This window comes from Pteropus alecto, unplaced genomic scaffold (assembly GCF_000325575.1).
Source record: "Pteropus alecto unplaced genomic scaffold, ASM32557v1 scaffold40, whole genome shotgun sequence".
Taxonomy (NCBI): Eukaryota; Metazoa; Chordata; class Mammalia; order Chiroptera; family Pteropodidae; genus Pteropus; species Pteropus alecto.
Genome location: NW_006431919.1, coordinates 19,852,478 through 19,875,742, shown reverse-complemented (window position 1 = coordinate 19,875,742; position 23,265 = coordinate 19,852,478). Strand labels below are relative to the sequence as shown.

Below are 23,265 nucleotides of genomic sequence, written 5' to 3'. Positions count from 1 at the left end.
CCGCCCCGGCCGCCGCCGCCGCCGCCATCCCGGCCCGGCCCCCCCGCCCCACCTCGGGAGCCTCCTTCTGCGGGTCGCGAGACAGCCGCCGCCGGCACACCGCACACCGCACTTCCGCCTGGCCAGCGGTCGCTCCGGAAGTGATCGCCGCCAACCCGGAAGAAGAAGCGGCCGCCCGGCGTCCCCTTCTGGCGCGCTCGCCTGGGTGGTTTTCTGGCAGGTGTTTCTCATATGAAGTAAAGTGAAGGTAAAATTTCTTTTGTTGTTGTTTGCGCCCAGGAGAAGGCTGTTCGTTTAAAGAAAAATGGATGGAGCGTAGTTCTTTTGTACGCGGGAGTGTGAAGGCACAAAGAAAGCCCCTGCGTTGAAGAAACACGCTTAGGGGCAGACCGCATACGGCGGGCGGTTTGCCCAGCTTCATCACCCACGGGGTCCCTCCGGGCATTTAAAGTGGTTTTTTGTTTTTTTTTTTTTGTTTTTCTTTGTTTTGATCCCTGTTTGATCACTGGGATCCAACCAAACCGACATGACTTTGCACTTACCTCAATTCCGCTGGTTCCAGAGAGACAGGTTACAGCAGATCTGAAGGCACTGGCCTTGGGGGTTGGGAGGGTGGGCGGCGCCCTGGCCCAATCCTGGGCTTTGGCGCACAGGGCATCACCCTTTCTCGCGGTGGGAATGGCCCGTTACTTCTGCTCTTTGGAGTTCAATTCCGTCCAGCCGACTGGCCGAACTCAAGAGGACCTTGGTTTAGGGTGTCTCTTGTCAACAGACAGTTATTGGCGCTAATTCAGTGCCAGTAGGAATCCTCAATTTGGGGTACAGTGAAGAAGACTTTATTCGGCGTAAACAACTCAGTTGTGATACAGCACGGCTGTGGCACAGGCACCCCCGGTGTGAAGCAGCCCAGTGTTGCCGCTTGGCCCATGAGACAGCTCTGCTCTGCTCCACGCCAGGGTGGTGAGACCTCTGTTTTGTTCTGAGCCAGCAAGAACCGCTTAGCTGGTATACCTCCAGCCTGAAAACACAACCTTCAGTGGGTAAAGCAAGTGCATTCCTTGAGCTAGAGAGAAGCTGACTTGCATAGAGAGAAGTCCCTGCCCCTGGTGCCTGATTGATTCATTCTCATGCACAGGGGGACTTCAAATACTCAGTTTGATTGGTCCAAAAAGCACTATCCTGATTGGTTAGGATGGAGGCTCCTTGATTGGTCAGTGAAGGTGCTAATATAGCTGTGCAGCTCCAATTAGACAGGAAAGTCTCAGTCCTGTTGGTTGAAATAGGATGCCAGGAACTTTTGTATGAGTTGGGCTCAGACCCAGACAGGCAGTTCAATGCAGGCTTCTACCTGAAGTGTGGCTTATGTAAGAGGCCCTGATTTAGTCTGCTAATGGCTTCTAGGCTCTGTTTTTAAATTTGGTCCAATAAGTCCCCAGGAGCCCTTCTTGGTAGATTTTTTTTCCCTTGGGGGGCCAACACTCCTCTGTCACAGATTAAGTTTAGAAACAGGACCTCTTATCCAACCTAGTAGAATGAATCTTCACGTTTAAGGAGGCAGTGTTAGAATTTGGACATGAGACAGATCTGGGTACTTATCCTAGCTCAATCACTCACTAGGTGTGAGATCTTGGATTGATTACCTAGCCTTTCCCCAGTCTCTATCTCTTGTTTGTAAAATGATAATAGTAAATGTTTTCAAAGAGATTTCACTGTAGGAATTAAATGGGACTGTGAATTGAACATATAGTGGTCAGCATGGAATCATTATTTAACAGATGATTTCTATCGTTGCTTGCTCTTGACATTCCCAATATGTACAAACCAATATATGTGATATACCGCATTAACAAAATGAAGGATAAAAATCATATGATCATCTCAATAGATGGAGAAAAAGTGTTTGACGAAATTTAATGTTCTTTCATGGTAAAAACACTAGGTATAGAAGTAATATACATCAACATAATAAAGGTCATATATGACAAACCCACGGCTGACATCATAGTCAGTGAAAGACTGAAAGCTTTTCATCTAAGATCAATTGAAAAAGACTAGTTACTTTTAGCCACTTTTATTCAACATAGTACTGAAATCCTAGCCAGAACAATTAGGCAAGAAAAAGAAATAAAAGGCATCCAAGTCCTTAAGGAAGAATTAAATTGTCTCCATTTGGAGGTAACATGATCTTACATATAGAACCTTGAAGAATCCACCAAAAACCTCCTAGAACTAATAAATGAATTCAGTAAAGTTGCAGGATGCAGTATCGATATTCAAAAATCAGGTTTTTTTTTACAGTAACCGAACCTATGAGAAAGAGAAATTAAGAAAATAATCCCATTTACATTCGCATCAAAAAGAATGAAATACTTAGGAATAAATTTAACCAAAGAGGTGAAAGATCTGTGCACTGAAAACTATAAAACATCGATGGAAGAAATTGAAGAAGACACAAATAAATGGAAAGATATTCTGTGTTCATGGTTTGGAAGATGTAATATTGTTAAAATGTCCATAGTACTTAAAGCGATCTATAGATTCAGTGCAATCTTTATCAAAATTCCAATGGCAATTTATATAAGTACAGAAAAAAATCCTAAAATTCATATGGAACCACAAAGTATCCCAAATAGCCGAAACAGCCTTGAGAAAGAAGACCATAGCTGGAGACATCAAGCTCCCTGATTTCAAACGATTACAAAGCTATGGTAATTCCAACAGTATGGCACTGGCATAAAAACAGACACACAGATCATTGGAACAGAATAGAGAGCCCAGAAATAAACCCATGCACATATGGTCAATTAATTTATGACGAAGGAGCCAAGAATATACAATGGGGAAAGGATATTCTCTCCAGTAAGTGGTGTTGGGAAATCTGGATGGCCACATACACAAGAATGAAACTGGATTTCTATTTGTACCCTATGCAAAAATCAACTCAAAATAGATTAAAGACTTGAACATAAAAGCTGAAACCATAAAACTCCTAGAAGAAAATGGGGTGAGCTCTTTGACATTGGTCTTGGCAATGATTTTTTTGGATTAGATACCAAAAGCGAAAACAACAAAATAAAAAAATAAACTAAAAAGCTTCTGCACAGCAAAGGAAACAATCAACAAAATGAAATGTCAACCTATGGAATAGAAAATATTTGCAAGCCACACATCTGGTAAAAGGGGTTAATATCCAAAATATCAAGGAACTCATACAAACGATAGGAAAAAACCCCCGAATAACCCAATAATTAAAAAACGTATAAAGGATCAGAGTAGACATTTTTCTAAAGAACATATGTGAGTGGCCAACAGGTGCATGAAAAGATACTCAACATCACTACTCATCAGGGAAATGCAAATTAAAACCACAATGAGATATCACCTCACACCTTTTAGGTCTATTTTCAAAAAGACGAGAGATAACAAATGCTGGCCAGGATGTGGAGAAAAGAGAATTCTAATGTACTGTTGGTGGGAATGTAAATCGGTGCAGCTGCTATGAAAAATAGTATGGAGGTTCCTCAAAAAATTAAAAGGAGAACTACCACGCGATCCAGCAATTCCACTTCTGGTTATATATATAAAGGAACTAAAATCATTATCTAGAAGAGGTATCTGTGCTCCCGTGTTCACTGAAGCATTATTCACAATAGCCAAGGTATAGAAACAACCTAAGGGGTCCATCAACAGATGAATGAATAAACAAAATGTATGTATGTATGCGTAGAATATTATTCAGCCATGAGAAAGAAAGAAATCCTGTTTTGCGACAACATGGATGAACCTGGCATTCTGCTGAGTGAAATAAGCCAGACAAAGAAAGACAAATACCTAATGTGGAATCTTTAAAAAAAAAAAAATCAAACTCATAGAAACAGTAAAATAGTGGTCATTAGGGGCTCGAGGGAGGGGGTGAGGGAAAAAAGGGATAAGTTAGTAAAAGAGTACAGACTTTCCGGACACGTCCTCACCTTTATCTGTCTTCCTGCTAACAAGAAAAGCGAGCATCCGAATGACAGGACAATTGGAGTCATCGATGCTCCCATTGTCTAGCACAGCACCTGCCTCAAAGGACACAGTATGTATGTGTCAGTGGACAAGTTATGGAGGTTTGGAACGGGTTGAGGGGGGTGGAGAAACAGACTTTAGAGGTCGGCTTTCCTCTTTCAGAGCTCTGTCTGCTGCATGCCTGCACAGCTATGTCACAGGCCAACCCGACGTTCTAGCGAGTTCTTTCCTCCCTGTACTCAGCTCAGGACTGAGCTCCAAGAAGAAGCTGCTGGGTAGAGGTGTGAGTGTGATAAACACTTCTGAGGCCATCTGTACAAAGGACCTCTCCATCTCACTGTGTTAGCAGAAATAACAGGCCTGTGAATCAAGTAGTCAATCTCTTCTCTGTCGATCTAGAGCTCAGACTCTTTCATTCAGAGGTGACCCGCATCCCAAGGGTATCGCTCTCTCCCGCAATTAAAATTGTCCTTGATCTCCATCTCCTGCTAGGGTCACCTGTAAAGGATCTTCAAAAACTACAAAACATACGATTCTTTTTCTTAAAAAATGAAAAATCCGAAGGAAGTTCTGTAAGTCAGTGTTCAGTTGGAGAACAAGAGCCACTAGAAAAAATATATCCATATATGTGTACATTACATATAATGTAATTTTTAGATGTTAATTATAGGTATTGTATAATTTAACCATTAATATGTAGTCACATATATCTGTATATATTACAGGTGTGCACTTGTGAGAGGTAGTTCAACAGTCTCTATAAGGCTGTTGCCTTCATCCAATGCTGAAGCTTGAAGTCTGCAGAGCAGGCAGGCAGGAAGGGAAGGTGGATGTAAACAGGATAGTGAAGGACAAGCTGGAACCCATGAGGACAGACTGGAATTCATGTCAGTCTCCCGCTGCCCCTATTCTGATAATGGGGGGTCTCCAAGTAAAGCTGGTGTCCTCTGTCACAGAAGGAAACACACCTGGAACTGGGAACTGAAGGAGGACCCCACACCGAGGAGGGGAGCCAGCAGGTAAGTGACCACCTCACACCGACCTCCAGAACATTCACACTGTGGCTGCTGCTTCATCTCCACCCTCCAGATCTCAGGCAAAATGGTTCCTGTGGCCCACGCTAACTGAGTACTTACAGCCTAAGCAGGTCGACATATTCCTAAGCCTCGAGACAGTTCATGCCAAGATTCGATAAAGCGAGGTGATAGGTACGCAGGTGTTTATGTCACTGTGTATTCTCAAATACTTTATAATTTAAAAATAAGGTGTGAATCCATGTATATTTGTTGTAGAAGGCCTGTGAAAATGACGTCAAAATCCACTCCCTACCAAAAAAGTGACTTTTTGAAAGCAGTTAAAACATTATGTAAATGAATAGTCTTTCCAGTGAATAAATTAACAGGCCCGGTGGAAACGATCCTGGTGATTCAATTTCATCTGTCTTCTTGAGTGTTTGCAAGGTAATACCATCCCTTAACGTTAGCACAAGAGATATAAGATAGGTTTTTGCTTGAAATTGGATTCCTGAGTACTCGTTACACAAAATTAAACGGCAGTCATTTCACAGAATTAACTATGGAGCTTGTAAACCTGAACAACTAGACAAGTGTTTCAGAAATTTTCACTGTTTTGCTACAGTTTTTATTGAGCTGGAAAGAACTGAAAACCTATACATTCAAATGAATCATATAAATATTTCATAATGTGCTATGCTGAAGCAAAATACCAAATAAAATTTGAAGTATTTTAATCATCCTTTTAACTTTCAACACTTAACACATTCATGAAGCTGGCTTTGAGATCATATTCCATTAAATTATAAAGCTCTCAACCAAACTATGAGCTGAAATGCGGAGAAAGTAAAAATAGTTTAAATTAAAGTCACGGTTGCTCCCTATTTTATAAGCGATTAGGCAAAATAACAGACACCAGGGTTTTCAGCTCTGTCACCCATGATGCCATCTAGGCCCTCATTTTAAAGTCAGACTACATCATCTCACTGCTGGGAACAGGTGGGTGATGCTCTGCAAATTAGGTAAACAGAGAAAATAACCAGGAAAATAAAGTTGTTTAGATGCTTGTCAGTTCCTTTTCTGGATTGTTGGAATTTCACTTAGGGGTTTTCTAGCTTTGATTCGACTGGTTATGTTATATTTAAAATTTTTGCTCAGTATATAAAATTACAGTCGAGTCCAAAATGTGAGTAGAAATTTCAGGAGCAGAGTAGTACGCAGGGTTTTCATTAATTTGAGTGTGGGTACATCCTTTGTATGAAAGTTTTTTAAAATCAGAATTTATCGTTCCTTGGCTTCATGACAATAACTGCGTAAATTCTACATCAGTGTTTTTAATTTCCTGTGGTCACTGCGTTGCTTTTAGAAAGGCTTCAGTCTTATCTTATTGTTCTATAAACTTACCAGCTGGAGATAACGACTGTTATATTTTGCTATATATCCGTTTACTCTTTTTTCCTGAGAGGTACACGTTGAATAGGACCCATTTAAAAATGAATTTCTTGCTTGGTATGAAATTTATATAATGACTAAACTCAAGTAGTTTTTGAAAACATTTGTTTTTTCAAGTCGTACTTCGCCAAAGATTTGGAAATGCTAATGTTTTTGCAATATTTAAACTTAGAAAAATAACCCCCCAAAACCCAGTGCTAACTAACAAATGTAATCACACAATGCCCAGAGCTTTCGTTACCTGCTTTCAGAAGTGGAATACTCCCCGCACAGCACCACAAACACGCAAATCCTTACAACATAATTAAAAATCGATGTGAGTGAAAGCAAGATTATTGTTTCATTTAAGCATACCACCTGATGCTTTTTGAGTGTTAAATACAGAGAGATACTCCTTTTCATGGCTACTTCTTACCTGTTGACAGAGACTCTGAAACTGAGTTCCTAAAACTGGGTTGGGAGGATTAAAAATTGCTATATTTGAAATGGGCAAAAAATAATTTGAATTATACTTTTGAAACAGTAGAATGAACAAAATTCATGAATAACCGACCATCATTCTATCTATAGAAAATTTGTGGCAATTTATCCTCTGTATGCATCTGTCCTCTGAGCGTTTTCCCTAAAACAGTCAGGATGACCCAATGATACGGTGTCCCCTGGGTCCTCCATGTAACCCTGCCAGTCATTATTCCTGTACGGAAGCCCTCCTGAGGGACAGAGAAGAGAAACCGACGATCTTTGCCTCGTTTAGGGCGAGGTTGCCTTTGCTGCTCCAATGGGTGTTGGATGGCTTAGTCAGTTAAAAGCTCGCGACCATTATTTTTATTTATTTATTTATTTTATGCCTACAACACCTGATCTTTCTAGGGAGTCTCCCATCCAAGTACTAACCAGACCCGACCCTGCTCAGCTTCCAAGATCAGACGGGATCGGGCACGTTCAGGGTGGCATGACCGTAAACGCACGACCATTATTTTTAAAGCATCATCATTCATATTGTTTCTCCAAGGCATGTGGTGGCCAGAACCCCATGGAAAGAGGGCCAGGTCGCGGAGTTATAGAGGGCTCCCTTGCTGGGGAGGACAAAGGGGCAGAATGAAAATAACGGCAGGATCAGCGTATCCACGCGTGGTGGGGTGAAGGCAGCACGTGGGTTGCTTGAAGAGTCCAGGCCGGCAGTGGCCAGGAAGGCGCTCTTGCTGCCTGCACCTCGGGGGAGTCGCAAGTGCGTCTGGGCGACATTTCCACACACCAAGGGGAGCTAGCATTGGGAAGGAACTAGCGTGACTCCTGCCGGAAGTCTGGGGGGTGAGGATGGTAGGGCGCGCACGTGCAGGGAGAAGGGACAAGCGAGACCGCCACAAAGTGACACAGTTCCAGTCTTTGGCCCTCCACAGAGAGTCCTTCATTTTCAAGCTCTATTTCCCCATTTTGACTCATTTGAAAACTACCTATGTGGTTTTGTCCCTCCTAATACCATCTCGAATATTACTACTTATCTTCTTCAAATTGCTACACTTTCAAATGTCTAATACTCCCTTTAGTTTCATTCTAAAGCAATGATACTGAAATCACGTGTTTGTGCTTCATTTTTTCCTGACACATCAAACACACAGTTATTAAAATAAAAAATGTTGATTCCTTCCCACCGAAGTCACCTTGAGGCCCCCTTCTAGTCTGTGCTTCACACTTTGAAAAGCTACTCTAATGTGACCCTTCAAAAACCAAGAGTTCAAAGTTGCTAGGTGACCTCGCGTGATGGCAGGAATCAGGAGAGCCCAGCGCCTTGTGGGCTTGCGCGTTGGGGTAAAAAGTGTGAGTTTTTGATTGAGCACTCAGGAAAATGCCTCAGTTCCTCCCAGGAGTCCTCAGAACCCCCGTGGTCAGCCATGAACACCTTTTACCTGCCACCTGGAAGTCAGCCTAATGAGAATTTCCTGGCTTGGGATCAATGCACCCTCACGAAAACCCTGTAACAGGACCCCCAGGCTTGAGGCTCGCCTCAGATGTTAAGACAAGTCTCAGTGTAATTAGCTCGGTGGTATCGAATAAGAGCCAGGAAAATAGTGGTGGAGAAAGGGGAGAGGGCGGGGGCAGGGGGCTGGGTCAGAGCAGACAGAGCCTCTGATAGCTTGTTTTTCTAAGAGAGGGAAAAAAAGCTTGAAAACGGTCTGTGTGTCACAGTGCACTGTAGCCTCACGCCCTTGCTGTCTTGTACTATTGGCCTTTACTTAAATCTCTTAAGGAAATCTAACACCTGGTAGCAGAAAACGCATAAGCGGGAGTGATTCTATTCTGGCTAAAATCGTTTCCTGTTAACTTCAGACTCGGATAAATCCCTGTGAAAATCCTAGCCTGACAATGCCACTTCTTTGGGACTTTTTTCCCGACTATTTTCCTGTTAGCTCATGCACGTTGCTTGCTTAATGCTTGATAGGACCAGACATCTTTCTGAAAGTCCCCAAATTGCTTTCATCCATTGCCCTTGCTGAGAAAAAAAAAAAAAAAGACCACACCCACACATTAACAGATGATGAGAAATGTGTCTTTATTGGATAATTTTTAAAGGCATTGTCTGCTGAGGGCCTAATGAGAGTCACTGGGGCATACCCACCACCAGAAAGTATTGAATGACTGTCTTATTACCTCACTAAAACAATGAGCAAGTCACAGAAACGTTTCAGGGGGAAATTAATAAATAAATTAGGGGGAGGAGGAAGTGGGGTTTCCCGTTCCTGGGGCTCTGGAGGCCTTCCAGCTGATCGTGTCTATGTCATAGCCCATGGTCTTTAAGAATGTACCATTTCCTGGAATTCTGGAACAGAAGAGGTGAGAACGGGGTCAGTGGAGATGCTTTACGGTACTTTACAGACACCCTACGGCCAGTGAGAGTTCTGAAGAGGAAAGGAAACGAGGCAGATTGTGAGATGATGGGTATGGCCCCCTCCCAGGGCACGAAGTGAAGAAAAATGTGAGTGACACTCACTGCAAGTCCAGATGGTCTACAGCGCTTCATCTCCCTGCGTAATCCAACAAACACCTTTAGCTCTGCAGTTACACCTCTCGTGTGAGAATGTGTCAACCCAGCCATTTCTGCCTGGCAACCCATGAACTTGGTGCAATGGCTGATCATAATCTGTGACCTTTCAACCGTTTGGCTTCTTAATTTAAGACAGAAATGGGAGGTTTCCTTCTTCAAGTCTATAGCTACGTTTTGCATTTTTAGTAACGTTTAACAGGGTAAGACTTCGAACTAACTTTTCCCTATTGGACCCCAATCCTTACCCCTAAAGTTTGTATTACTAAAAGACAACAATAATAATACTATGTGGATGCTACAGATGGGAATTGAAAAATTGGGGTTTACTTTATATTTAGTAGCAAGCTTTGCCTGTTTGTCTTCCATAGTCAGGTTTAAACAAATCAATCTTTCCTTACCTATTTTTCTGAGCTATTTATAGAAGCTGTATTAACTCCCATGTAGTAAGTTACAGTGGTATCATTTTGATTAGGTCTTTAAAATAAGGATCTAAAGTAGCAGTTTTTAATTTCAAATTAACTCCACCGAAAGGACCATGCATAAGTGCTCCTGAGTTGGCATGTACAAAGCAGCTAAAAAGCATGTAAGCCACATGACAAAATCAGATGAAAATAATTCTACGGCCATGCAATTATGCTAAAATTTAAATATTGGGCTCTGCACAAGGAAGACTCCATAATGGAGTTGAATTGATTTAAGTTTTCCCTGTCTAATGTTGTCCAGTTGGTGAGCAAACATCCAATAAAACATATTCGTTTAAACCCTTGAAAACTAAGAGGCTTTCCTGCTCAAGTCAATAGATTTTAGTGTGAGACACGCTTGAGGATGTCAGTCCTCAAGGGGCTCAGATACCATGGCAAGAATGCCTTACGCTGTTTTCAGAGAGCATGAGGCTGTCTTGCAAGTAATTGACCAGATTACTAGCTTGTCCCTTAGTTAGGTGAGGGACATTTGCTGGTTCACAGACAGTGACCGGCTGGACCAGCTCCTGTGGCACATCCCTAGGTATTATGCCCAAATCTTTACACATAGCATCTGTACCACCACTTTTGTCCCATTTTATAGATGGGAACACTGAGGCTCAGCGAGGTTAATAAATGGGGATTTTAACCCACATCTTTCTGCTCTCACACCCCCGGATACCCCCTGAGCTCGTCTTTTGTGCTGCGTACAGGTGCGGACATACCATCAGCCCCAATTTTTCCGTCTCCATCATTATCCGCAGCCGCCATCAGAGACTTGGTTTCTGACTCGGTGAGTTCTCTAGCACCACTCTCAAACTTCTGGAGGAAAAACCTACAGGACAGTCAAGATCGAGGGAAATTTCTGAAAGACCATGCTTTTCCTCACCTACCCTTTCTTTTTTCTCTTGAAGCAAATTGTGTTCCCAGCAATTGCAATAATCAGTCAAGGTCTTAGTCAGCAAAGGTTTCCTTCACTGTAGAAACTAATGGTGGGCATTTCGTGTTTGAAAGTATATTTCATAGTTTTGTCGGTAAGTCCATTTGCCAAAGAAAAGCCCTAAAATTGTTGAATTTTTGCACCTGTAGTCTTAGGTGCTCATGGTTAGTGCTTCGCATGGATCTGAGTGTGGCCAGCTGACTTGTATTCTTCCCTTTCCTGGGGCTCTGCCAAATTACCAGCATCAAGGCTGGCTATTGAAAAAATACTGAGCAAACTGGCCTCTACTGCACCCCAGCCCACTAGCAAGGTCGGAGTGCGAGACACACTTAGGATAAAGCTTACTTAAGCTCTTCTTCATCCAGATATCCACTCTGGTCGTTGTCTATGAACCGAAAAACATCCTTCACCTGACTGGCCGACATCTTGGAGAGGCCGGATGTCTGGAAGAATTTTTGGGGTTCAAAAGTATCTGGGTCTGAAACAGAGAATGGGTTATCCTGATGCTCATTGGGTCACATTCCATATTTGGGCCAAGGTGCTGAAAACATAGTTTATTGGAAATACTTTTCATAATATCATTGAGCTACAGTTATGCTCTATTTAAAAAAAATTTGTTTTTAAAGATAAAGAGGACCGTGAAAGCCAAGACAGGATGGCTTCGCGTGTCATCTCCTATCCCCACACCCTTCCTCAGCTTTCCCTTCCCACTCGACTTGCCCAGCTCCCCTTCTCCCTCCTCCGCTCCTCTGCGCCTCCCCTGCCAATTGTACAGGCTCTGTATCTAAGACTGCAGCATCACTGGTCTAACTGGTGAGGGGAAGTGCGGTCACGGGACTCAGACGGGCTACGGGGCTTCCACTGATTTCTTTTTTCACGTCGTTTCTTTCGCCTCGCAGAAATGGAATCATATGCTCAGATCTCATATGCCTGTAATTTTAGTTAATTAATAACAGTTTTATTCCTTGATCCCATGAATTTTCAGCAAAGTTCACATTTCAATTTTTGTGGCTTTGCTGGAAGTACGAACACATGAGAAAAACCCACCCCTGCCTCATGTGCCCTTTACCTTGGCACTCCTGCAGGGCTGCTGCAATGTCATCAGCACTAAGGACGTCTGTGATGCTCATTCTCCACCTATTCGCAGGACAAATGACATTTGGTAAATGGCAAGTTGGAACATGCACGTCTGGGAGGAGTCCACTCTCTTTGTCCCGCTGAAACTGTATATTTGTTGATAATTTTTAAAAATTTGATAAGTGTGGTCTTCATTGACTGGACAGAATATCCAAATAAAAACCCAATACTGAAAAGATCCCACCCCCCCTTTGTCTCGATGCCCTCTCCTGAATATACCCCAAAGATGAAATAAAAAGTACAACCTACAGAACGATTTGATTCTGTTTTCTTATTTAGAATTATAATTACCTAATTGGTCACATATTTAAGCACCTACAAACCATTCAGAAGTAAACCACGTTACAATTGCCATAGCATTCTCATATATCAGCCAAAGAAACAATGTTGCAAATTCCACGTGGGAAAGAATAGAGCTTGGGCTGCATGGAGACCTGTGGGAGAGATGCCTTTTGTCCTGAAGGATGGGAATCAGAGACATGAAAAGCCCATCTCCCAGAGATCAAAATCCTTCCAGGTGTCAACTCCATGGAAAAAGAGAAATCTGAGCACAGCATGTGCCAGCCTAATACGAATGCATGCAGAAAAGAAGAGTCTGGGGTCTGGTAGGTCCACCAGCTACTCACCGTTTTAGATTTTTCCCCAAGAAGAATCAGGAAAAAGTTGAAGGAGCAAAAAAACGGATGTGGTTTTGCTGCCTTACTGACCTACCTTATATAGGATCGAAAAAGTGATAGTAAGAACCTCTTAGATTTCCTTTTCAAGGATCAAGTGGACATAGCTCAAATGTCTTGCCTCACCAATGAAACCTTTTTTTTTTTTTTCTATTTATATCTCAAGGGAATGTGGGTAGGAACAGCCAATTTTTAAAAACAAACCTCAACCAACCTTAACTAAGGTTTCAGTTCTGCAAGTGAACCCCTCTGGCGAAGCAGAGAGAAGATACTAGGGAACTGGTAAGGAGGAGACAGTGGCCGAAACGAGGCAAACACGTATGAGGGTGCTCCGTAAACTGGAAAGGGCACCCCAGATGTTAGTGGCCGCCACTTGAGGCAGGTCTATTGTCACCCTCTGAAACTGTGGATACGTGAGGCTGACCTCAGTCCAGAGTTGAGACTCAAAGTCATTGTGTCAGATGGACACACAGGACTTGTCCAGCAAACGACGGCACTGGGTAGATGACTTTCCAAAGGAGCCTTGACTTTGATATTTTCCAGCTATATCTTAAGTTGCACACACTAAAAAGACAACAAGGGGACATAGAACCAACGATTCCCAATCCCGTAGCTAAAATTTGCAGAAAACATATGAGGCCGGGACTGGAGACCTCAAGATGTGTTTCTGCTGTGAGCAGACATTTGCTGAGTCCCCTGTATGCCCAGGGCTGTGCTAGACTCTATTTTTTAAAACGGTGGTTAAAAACACATAACAAAATTTACAATCTTGGCCATTTTGAAGTATACTACAGTATAGTAGCATCCGCTATATGCACAGAGTTCCACGACAGCTCTCTAGAACTTTTTCACCTTGCAAAACTGAACGCCATACCCATTGAATAAGAACGCCCCGTTCTCCCTCCACCAAGCCACTGGCGACCACTGTCTGTCTCTTTGAGCTGACTGCATTAGATATCTCTTATAAATGGAGTCACGCAGTTTTTTGTCCTCTTGTGAATGGTATATTTCACCTAGCATAATTTCCTCAAGGTTCATCCACATGTAGCATATGTCAGTTTCCTTTTTTTTTTTTTTTAAATGCCAAATTCAAGTTTTTAAAAGTCAAAGACTAATCCCATGTTGCAATCAGAAATATTCAGTGGCTTTGAAGTAGACAATTCAGGAGCTCTAGAGGGGCCTCAGAGTCTTCCCTAGGTGATACAGTCTGGACAGTCATCTTCAGTTTGCCCCAAATATAGTCCCCTACCTCTACCTTGGCTTGTACTTTAATGTCATCAACGCAAAGTTTGTCTCAGCAACACCTACCGCATTTCTTAAATTACTGAACCCCAAACCAGCCCCAGCCTGTCTTCCCACATTATGTGCCCCAATTCCTAGCATGGTGCCTGACCTAATTAAGGGCTCAGTAATTATCCAATGAGTGGATACATAAAAACAGTAAAAAGAACTTGCAAATGGGATTACCAGCCAGCATCAACTTGCCCAGCTCATAAAAGACAGTTTCTGAAAATGTCTCAAGAGTTTGGAGTTAGGTTTCTGACATTACATTCTCATAGAAACTGAGTCCTTTCTTTTTGTGGAAGGGTTTCCAATTGTCCATAGAGATAAAAAAAAAAATTTTTTTTTTAAAAATCTGCCCACTTAAATGCAAATAGCATATGGGTTAAACCAAGACACTCTAGATTTTTATGCCATTTTTCTGATAGAAAATAAAGACAACAGAAACACAGTAAACATGTCATCTGAATCAACAAGGCAGCTAAGATGATGACTTGAATTCCACTATTGCAATCTGCGGTGAAAATGTTGATTCACGCAAAAGGGTAAATAACGTGCGATTCCACTAATATGAGGCACTTAGAGTAGACTAATTCACAGAGCTAGGAAGTAGAAGGGTGGGTGCCAGGGGCTGAGGGAAGGGGATGGGGAGTCAGGGTTTAATCGGGACAGAGTTTCAGTTTGGGGAAGATAAAAAGTTCTGGAGATGGATGATGGTGACTGGTTGTACAACAGTCTGACTGTACTTAGTGACACTGAATGGTACACTTAAACATGCTTAAGATGGTAATTTTTATGTTATGTGTATTTTACCACAATAAATTCACAAGTACTCCCAAGGAGGAGTAGAAGGAAGAGTTGGAAGTAGAAGGTTTTAACTAGAGCCCAGCTCTGTCTTTTACCGGCGTGAGACTCCAGACCCATCTCCTCTTGTAGGAAATAGGAGTAATGCAAGTGTCTGCTGGTAACCTTCCAACCATTCTTCTAAAGATCAAGGGACCAACTGCAGATGTACAAACGTCCAGAAGTTCACAGAGTCACCTGTTAAATCCCACCCATGTCCTGAGATTGCAGGATTTCATTCTGTGGATCCATTCCGCTCGATTGGTAGGGGCTTCCCGGAGTGGACGGAGTGGACACTGGGATCAGCTAGCAATGTCTGCGGTGGGGGAAGACCGACTGTGCTTTTGGGCTTTGCTACTGCCAGTGGCCCTGGACTCCCAGGTGTTCGATGCTGTTCCCAGTCAATCACCTGTTCCAATCCAAACCTCCAGAGGACTTCTTAATCCACAGACTTCCTCCTCCCGGAGCCCCCACACTCATCACCTGGCGATCACGTAGCTCTGTGACATCTCTCCACCTATGCTGGCCTGACCCATCTCCTGACTCACTGGCTTGTCTCTGGTGTCATCACTGCCTGTGCCCACCTGGGCTGCCGTGTTCAAATCTCTTGCACATGTCTGAGGCCCACTTTTCAACGTATATGCCACTTCCATACTTTCTCAATAGATGTGACCTCCTAAACATTTCTCAGCTTCATCTTCTCTCCACGCCCCGCTGTCACCACCACTAGCCCAAGCCACCGTCATCTCTTTTGGGAAGAACTAGTGCATTCCTACCGGCCAACCCTCATCCACATGGACTCCCCTCCAACCTAGCTGGGTGGCTCTTTTTAAAACCCAAGTGTGCTATGGCCGTGCCACCCTGAATAAGCCCGATCCTGTCTGATTTCGGAAGCTAAGCAGCGTCGGGCCTGGTTAGTACTTGGGATGGGAGACCACCTAGGAAGACCAGGTGCTGTAGGCGTAAAAAATAAAAAAATGAATGAGGGATTGTAAGCTGACAAGGTCCTTGCAATCTGTGAGGTCAACCAAGGGTTGCCTTACCTAAAAATAGATAGATAGATAGATAGATAGATAGATAGATAGATAGATAGATAGATAGATAGATAAATGAATAAAACCCAAGTGTGTTAGTTTCCGAGAGCTGCCATAACAAAGTACCACAGATTGAGTGGCTGAAAACAACAGAAATCTATTGTCTCAAGTTTTGGAGGCCAGAAGCCTGAAATCGAGGTGTTTCAAGGCTCCCTCTGAGGGCTCTAGGGGGAGAGTCCTCCCTTCCCTCTTCTAGCTCTGATGCTCGCCCGCAATCCTTGGTGTTCCTTGGCTCGTAGCTGCATCCCTCCATTCTCTGACTTTGTCGTCGCATGGCCAAGTTCATTCCTTTCGTGTCTTCTTCTAATAAGGACACCAGTCATATTGGATTAAGTATTCGCCCTACTCCAGTACGACCTCATCTTAACTAATTAGATTTGCAATAACCCTATTTCCAGATATGGACACATTTTGAGATACTAGGAGTTAAGGCTTGAGTATATCTTTTGGGGGACACAGTTCAAGCCTAACTCCAAGAATATGGCTCCCCACTCCTCCCACCCTCAACCCCATGTTCGACACTGGCTTCCACTTATTCCTAGATTAAAGACAAAAGTCCTCCCCGTGGCCTTGGAGGCCCGGCGTGACGTGTGGGCTTCTCCAGCCTCATCTCACACCATCCTCCCCCGCTTCCTCCAGCGATGGCCCCTTGTACTGTTTCCTTTGCCTGGAACACTCTTCTCCTTCCTCTTGCCTTAGGAGTCTCGCACGCAGCCTTTACATCCCTCCTCAGGCACCCCTTCTTCCAGGAAGCCTTTCCTGACTCCCAGACTGGGTCAGACCCCCACTTCACAGGTGGTTGAACCTCCGTGCTCCTCTCTTGTACCAAATCACAGCTGCATGGTCCCCCTTGCTGTGACTGCTGAGTAGTGTCTCTGCCCTAGACAGTAAGAGCCACGATGGCAGGTTCAGGGTCTGTGTTTGCTCAACTCTGTATCCCCAGCGTCCAGTGTGGGCATACATGAAGACCAACCTAATAAGAAAGGTAAAGGCTATTTATTAGAGCCTCGCATAGCAAGGAAGTGGCCCACCATCACTTGTGCTTGGCAGACTCCGAGGCTGGCAGAGGGGTGGGAAAGCTTTGGAGTGGAAACAAGGAGTGGCTTCAGATGGGCCCTGATTGGTGGCCTGGAAAAGTTGGAGGCGGCTCACTAGAAGCAGGACATCTTATGTCATTGGTTAGGGGAGCATATTTGGCTTGGTCCCAAGTTGGAAGCAGGACAAAAATGAGAGAAGCTGCCAGTTAATAATTAAGTCCCACCATTTTTGGCCAATTGTCATTGGGGTTATTGTTTGGCTTCCTGGATTATTTGTCAGACACAGGAACTGGCTTCCCACAAGTCTAATTTGTAGAGAGTAAGCTGGCTTCCTGGTCTGCTTGCTGCAGATAGTGGGTCAGAGTTCTGTTTTTACATATGCTTTGGCCATCGTACATTTTTATATTCAGTCTTCCACTTACACCTTCCTTGTCACCTTGTAAATATTCAGTAAATACGCTGTGGAATGAATGAACTTGAGCAGGTCTCTTGCTGAAAGCCTCAACTTCCCCCTTTTAAAGTGAAGATAATAATAACAGAACCTACTCTGTAGGGTCATTGACAAGTGATCCACGTGGAGCGCCTGGCATTGTGCCCAACACACAGTTCTCCTTTACCCCTCTGTCACCACTGCCACATTCACAACACTTCTGACTCCAGATGTGCTTTTGTCTGTCAGGGGAGGGGGGGATTTCCCCACAACAAGCAATTCTGTGCAGCACCAGCTTGGCACCCTACAGTTCAGTTCAATTCTGACACTGTCCACCTGGGGATAGTGTCAGATCCCACAGCATAAGAGTTCAGTCCCATGAGACTGCACCCCTACTTCAGACACCAATCACAAGTCCAGTTTGTCACCTGTGCTTCTGACCAACCAGCTCTAAATAGAAGGTTCTCACGACCCACTCCTTGGGGTCCATTAATTTGCTAGAGTAGCTCACAGAACTCAGGGAAACTGTTTACCTTACTGTTTACCAGCTTATTATAAAAGGATATGATAAAGGATAGAGATGAACACCCAGATGGAAGAGGTGCGTAAGGCAAGGGGCACCAAGCTTCCATGCCCTCGCTCGGCACCTACACGTGCTAACCCACCCAGAACCTCTCTGAAGGTACTTCTGAGGATTTATGGAGGCCTCCTCATGTAAGCACGATCAGTCCGTGACTCCATTCCAGCTCCTCGCCTCTCTCTGGAGGATGGGGGATGGGGCTGAACGTTCCAAGCTTCTATCAGGGCTTGGTCTTTCTGGAGACCAGCTCCCATCCAGGAACCATCCAGGAGCCCACATGGGGTCACCCCATTAAAACAAAAGACTCTTATCACTCAGGAAATTCCAATGGTGTTAAGAGCTCTGTGCCAAGAACCAGGGACGGATATATGTGTGTGTGTGCGTGTAGGTACATACATATTTTTTTCTATTATTTTACATCTATACAATGAGAACTCAAGGGTTCTATAATGTATTACACTCATATTTATTATTTCTATGTAATATTTAATTAGCCAATCAGTAATAACTTTTTTATTTCCAATGCCAGGCATGTATAGGCATTCCATAATAATTTATTATTATAAAAAAATAATCAATGAATAAAAAAACTGATGTCTTAAGAGTTTGGGGAAATTCCCCAAGGGCAGACAGCTGGGAAAGTCAGAGCGAGGGTGGGCTCCCGAGTCTTTTGATCGTCTCTCGATTCGAGGCTGTGTCTAGGGTAAGATCGGGGGCGATTCCTGAGGCTTTGCAACGGTCTCCTGGATTTGGATCTGGCTCTGACGTATGAGGTCTCTAGAACTTTTGGATGACGGTGCCCCTTCTTTGAAGTTGTCTTATTGAATGGTTTTCTCAGGGGTCTGATTCTTGGGGGGATGCCTGCCCAGTCCCAGGAGACTCCCCCAACACACCTGTGTCACAGGGAAGAGCAGACAGAGAATGGGGTGCCCCAGAGCAAGAGCTGCAGGCCTCTCTACCTGCGTTGGGTTTAGTTGCGATTTCTCCTTAATTAACTCACTTAGTCTCCATTAAATGTCACCTCCAGCCCACAGTAAGTGGAGAAGGCGATGCTCACATTTCTCGTTCATGAAAAAATCAGCCTTCGAAAGCATTTTGTTTCTGTTCTCCTCTAACATTTCATATGTGCCCGAGCAGTTTGGGGCTCTCCTAATATATATATATATATATATTTTTTGCCCTTGGTCAAAAATCAACAAATTGATCAAATAAACCACAGAGTTGGTCAGATGGAAAAAAAATCACAAGTTTTTGGTAAAAAATGCTCAAGAACTTCTTGGCAAGAAGTCCTCAAACGTGGGAGTGCGGGGGGCGGCTCCCCGCTGCTGGCAGAGGGGGCCGCGACAGGCGGGGGTGGCTGTTTTTAACAGAGTGGGAGGGAGGGTGCGCCTTGGGAATCCCAGTTCTCCGGTGGAGGGAGCTGGGGTGCGATAGCTGGGTCACGTGGTAGTTGTAACGTTTGAAGACACTGCCAACCTGTTGCCCGAAGAATATTAAATTCAGGAGGGAACCTGTTGAAAAAAGCAATGGGAGAAGAGCCCAGGAGAGCCGCCCGGCACTTAGGCAGCACATCAGCAGGGACTGATAGTTCTGGTTCTTTCCCACCCTCACCGACACTTGGCACGCTCAGTCTTCTTAATTTGGGACATTCTCATTGGTGTGCAGTGGCATCTGGTTGAGGTTTGAATCTGCATTTCCCTAGTGGCTAATGATTTAAGCATTTTTTCATGTGCTTATCCTATAGATAGAAGGTTTGTGTCCCCCCACCCACCCAAATTCATATGTTGAAACCTAACCCAGAATGTGATGGTATGTGGAGGTGGGGGCCTTTGGGAGCTGATTAGTCATGAGGATGGAGCCCTCGTGGATGAGATTAGTGCCCTTGTAAAAGAGACCCCCGAGAGCCCCTTCACCTGCTTCAGCCATGTGAGGACACAGCAGAAGCTGGCTGTTTCTGACCAGGAAGTGGGTCTTGGGCCTCACCAGATACTGAGTCTGCCGGAAACTTGACCTTGGACTTCTCAGCCTTATGAGAAAGCAATGTCTGTTGTGTTTAAGCCTGCCAGTTCGTTACAGCAGCCTAAACGGACTAAGACAGCTCATTTGCCATCCATACTGATAATTAGTTTTAAAGATAGGATCAATCACATGTTTGTAGGCCGATGAGAAATATTTATTAGGCAATGAAAAACGGATGACGAAGGAGAAGGAGGGGCGATTAAGTGGAGTCCTGTCCTTGACGGGGGGATGGGGTCCAGTGACAAATGAAGGAGCTGACTTAGAAAGGACATGGCTAGTTCATCTTATAGATAAGGCGAGAAGGCAGAGTATGTAGGTTGCGATGCTGATAATGAGCCAACGGGGTCTGGGGCACGAAAGGCTCTCTTCTGACAGTTTCTGTTTTCTCAGTTAAGAAGGAAGCAAGGTCAGCTGCTGAGAAGGAAGGTATGTTGGGGTTTGAGGCGTGAAAGAGTGATCTGGGGAAGTAAGAGAGAGAGAAAGATAGAGACGCAGAGCCCGATTTCCTGCAGGAATTTTTACTTGCAGGAGACATTTCAGTCTTCAACGACCCGTGAAATGTGACAGGCACTGTCTGTAGTTTGATACCATTGGACATGACCTGGGATTCCCATTAACCAAATTTGGTGTCATCATGACCCAGTCACCTGAGCTAGTCACCTTGAGTCTCTTTGTAAGTGCTTAAGGTGTTTTTTGGCCAGTGTCAGCACAACTGAGCAGTATGATTCGCAATGACTGAATTATTCATGTTTCGACCTATTCTAATGAGAACTTTGCCCAAAAGGCTAAATTATTAAGCACCTGGGTGCGATCTTGGAGGATGCTGTCTAGAAAACCGGGACGCGGTGAATTTTCTTGCTGGTTTTGCTTTTTAAGGGAGTTGAGCCTTTACTAATGATTCGCAATTATTCCCCCAAGAAAAACGGCAATGCCAAGTAGCATTGACATCGTAGGACACGGTGGAGGACAGAGAGCCCTGGCTCATCAGATGGGGGAGGGTGCCAGTCCCCACCTGGCCTGCAAGCTAGGGCTTCTTCGAGTACCAGGGAGATAGTTGATGGAGCCCACACCGTCCCCTTAGCTTGTCAGGGCGAGGTGATTTGTTTAATAAATGTAAATCACTCTGGCAACATAAGAAAATTAAATGCAGGAAATAAAACATGTTCGACAGTGCCCAGGAGCTCATGAGAACTGCTCAGTGCTTGGGCAACACATATCCTGTGTGTTTAGAGAAAGTGAGTTTGCCTATAAACGAATAAATTTATTTAAATAAATGGCTAATGACAATACTGAAATCCTTAGTGTTTAAATTCATTTTTAGAAAATAAAATGAATGTACAGATCTAAATGTGAGGTAAAGATGCCAGTCTTTTAATAATGTTCTGTCTATTTTTTGTTCGCCATTTGGAAAAAGATTTTAATTGCTTCAGTCCCATGTCTACAGCGCAACTTGAAAACTATTCGTGAATATTATATGTATTTGTGAAAAATTTTCTGTATAAGAAACATTAGGCTTTTCTTATTTGTGTTCAGGTATTTCTGCAATATACAGCTGATGTATTATAGAATTATACACTCGAAACATATAACCTTATTAACCAATGTCACCCCAATAAATTTAATAAAACTTTTAAAAAGGAAAAAGTTATATAAAACACAATTTTTAAGGATGTTAGGTATTATTAAAAGTACACATCATATGCATATTGAGGCATTTACAGGTGACGTGATATATGTCTAGGATTTGCTTTATTAACCAGCAGAAAAAGTGGGGGGGGGGTCTGGGAGTAGATGGAACATGGCTAGACAAATATTTATGGGTGATAGATTTATACAGCAGTTAGTTGTATTATTCCCTCTACTTTTGTGTATGTTTGGAAATTTACAAAATAAAGTGTAAAAACACATCATAAGATCCTCTTCTAAACTGGATTTACAAATAAGCAGATTGTACTTTCTGAACTAAAATGAAACGTTGGTGAATTTCTTGTTTCTCTGACCTCGTGTTTTGGTCGTTCCTGACAGGACAGCGATGAGGGAAAAGCAATGCCCCATCTCCCAGGCCTTCTCACCCATCGTCCCTACATTCTTTCTGGCTTATCCTTTCCTTTAGCTCTTTGCCTTTACTTGGGCACCCCCCAAAAGCAGACTCTGAGACAGATTGGGTGCAAATAGTTTAGCTGGGAGGTGACTTCGTGCGTCACGGCAAAGGTGCAGAACAGATGGCCACCCCATTGAGCACTCAGAAAAGAGGGAGGTGGACCACGGCCAAGGAAGTGCATGTGATGTTAAAATCTCAGTCAGCATGTGTCCACTTAGCGACAGGAGACGAGGCTGAGGTGGGGTATGAATAAAGGATGAAGACTTGAGAGACAGACGTGGGTGCAGGGAACAGCCTTGGACAGGCTCAGGCCAGTTTTCTCTGCAAGGACAACCACCTTCGTCCCCTGTGGGGCCAGGGCAGGGACAGGCCTGGCGGAGAGGAGATCCTATCTTTTTTTTTTTTTTTTTACTTTTTAAAAAATTGTGGTAAAATACACATTATTTACCACCTTATTCATTTTTAAGGTTAAGTACAATTCTGTGGCATTAAGTACACTCACAGTGTTTTGCAACCATCACCACCATCCATCTCCAGAACTACCATCCCAAACTGAAACTCTGTCCCCATTGAACACGAACTCCCCGTTGCCCCTCCCCCAGCCTCTGGCAACCGCCCTTCCACTCCCTTTCTCTATGAACTTGACGACGCTAGGGACCTCGAGTAAGTGGAATCACACAGTATTTGTCTTCTCGTGACTGGCTTGCTCCACTCACTGTGATGTCCCCCAGGTCTATCCATGTGGCAGTGCGTGTCAGACTGTCCTTCCTTTCCAAGGCTCAATCATATTCCAGTGTCCGGGAGTAGAACTGCTGGATCTGCTTCTGTCTTTGGAGTGGGTCAGTGCAGGGCGGGGAGCCAGGCTGCCCCAGCTCTGATCCTGGCACAGCGCCGCGGTGCCATAAGTTACTTTACCTCTCAGAGCCTGGGTTTCTCCCACCGTGAAAAGGGACCATGATAGTACTAGTAATCACAGGGTTGTTGTAAGATGTGTTTGAAGCCATACGTTTTGTAGATTGGATGTTGGCTGCTGCCTACTCAGCTTTCAATCATTTTCTCCTTGATAGTTTTCGCTGTCAAGTTCGGGGAAAGGGGAGCATGCTGCGTCACGTCCACCAGGGGTCGCCGCTGTCCGCGGTGCTGAAACCTGGC

The 23,265-nt window shown here is 44.0% G+C and overlaps 1 protein-coding gene, 1 long non-coding RNA gene and 2 pseudogenes across 2 annotated transcripts; 2 read left to right on the top strand and 2 right to left on the bottom strand.

Moving 5' to 3' along the window:
* The first annotated feature begins 6 nt into the window (after positions 1 to 6).
* On the top strand, positions 7 to 12,111 carry LOC112475244. Its single transcript, XR_003044650.1, has 3 exons — positions 7 to 247; positions 4,965 to 5,027; positions 12,003 to 12,111. It is a non-coding gene; the product is annotated as an uncharacterized LOC112475244 (long non-coding RNA).
* LOC112475280 lies at positions 7,319 to 7,437 on the bottom strand (annotated as a pseudogene).
* Positions 9,008 to 12,047, bottom strand: OCM2 (oncomodulin 2). Its single transcript, XM_006906541.3, has 4 exons — positions 11,987 to 12,047; positions 11,263 to 11,395; positions 10,703 to 10,812; positions 9,008 to 9,291 (listed from the first exon to the last, which is right to left on the bottom strand). Exons 1-4 carry the CDS (start codon positions 12,045 to 12,047, stop codon positions 9,266 to 9,268), a joined length of 330 nt encoding a protein of 109 aa, XP_006906603.1. The 3' UTR covers positions 9,008 to 9,265.
* A 3,584-nt stretch (positions 12,112 to 15,695) lies between the features above and the next one.
* On the top strand, positions 15,696 to 15,815 carry LOC112475304 (annotated as a pseudogene).
* Positions 15,816 to 23,265: the final 7,450 nt, after the last annotated feature.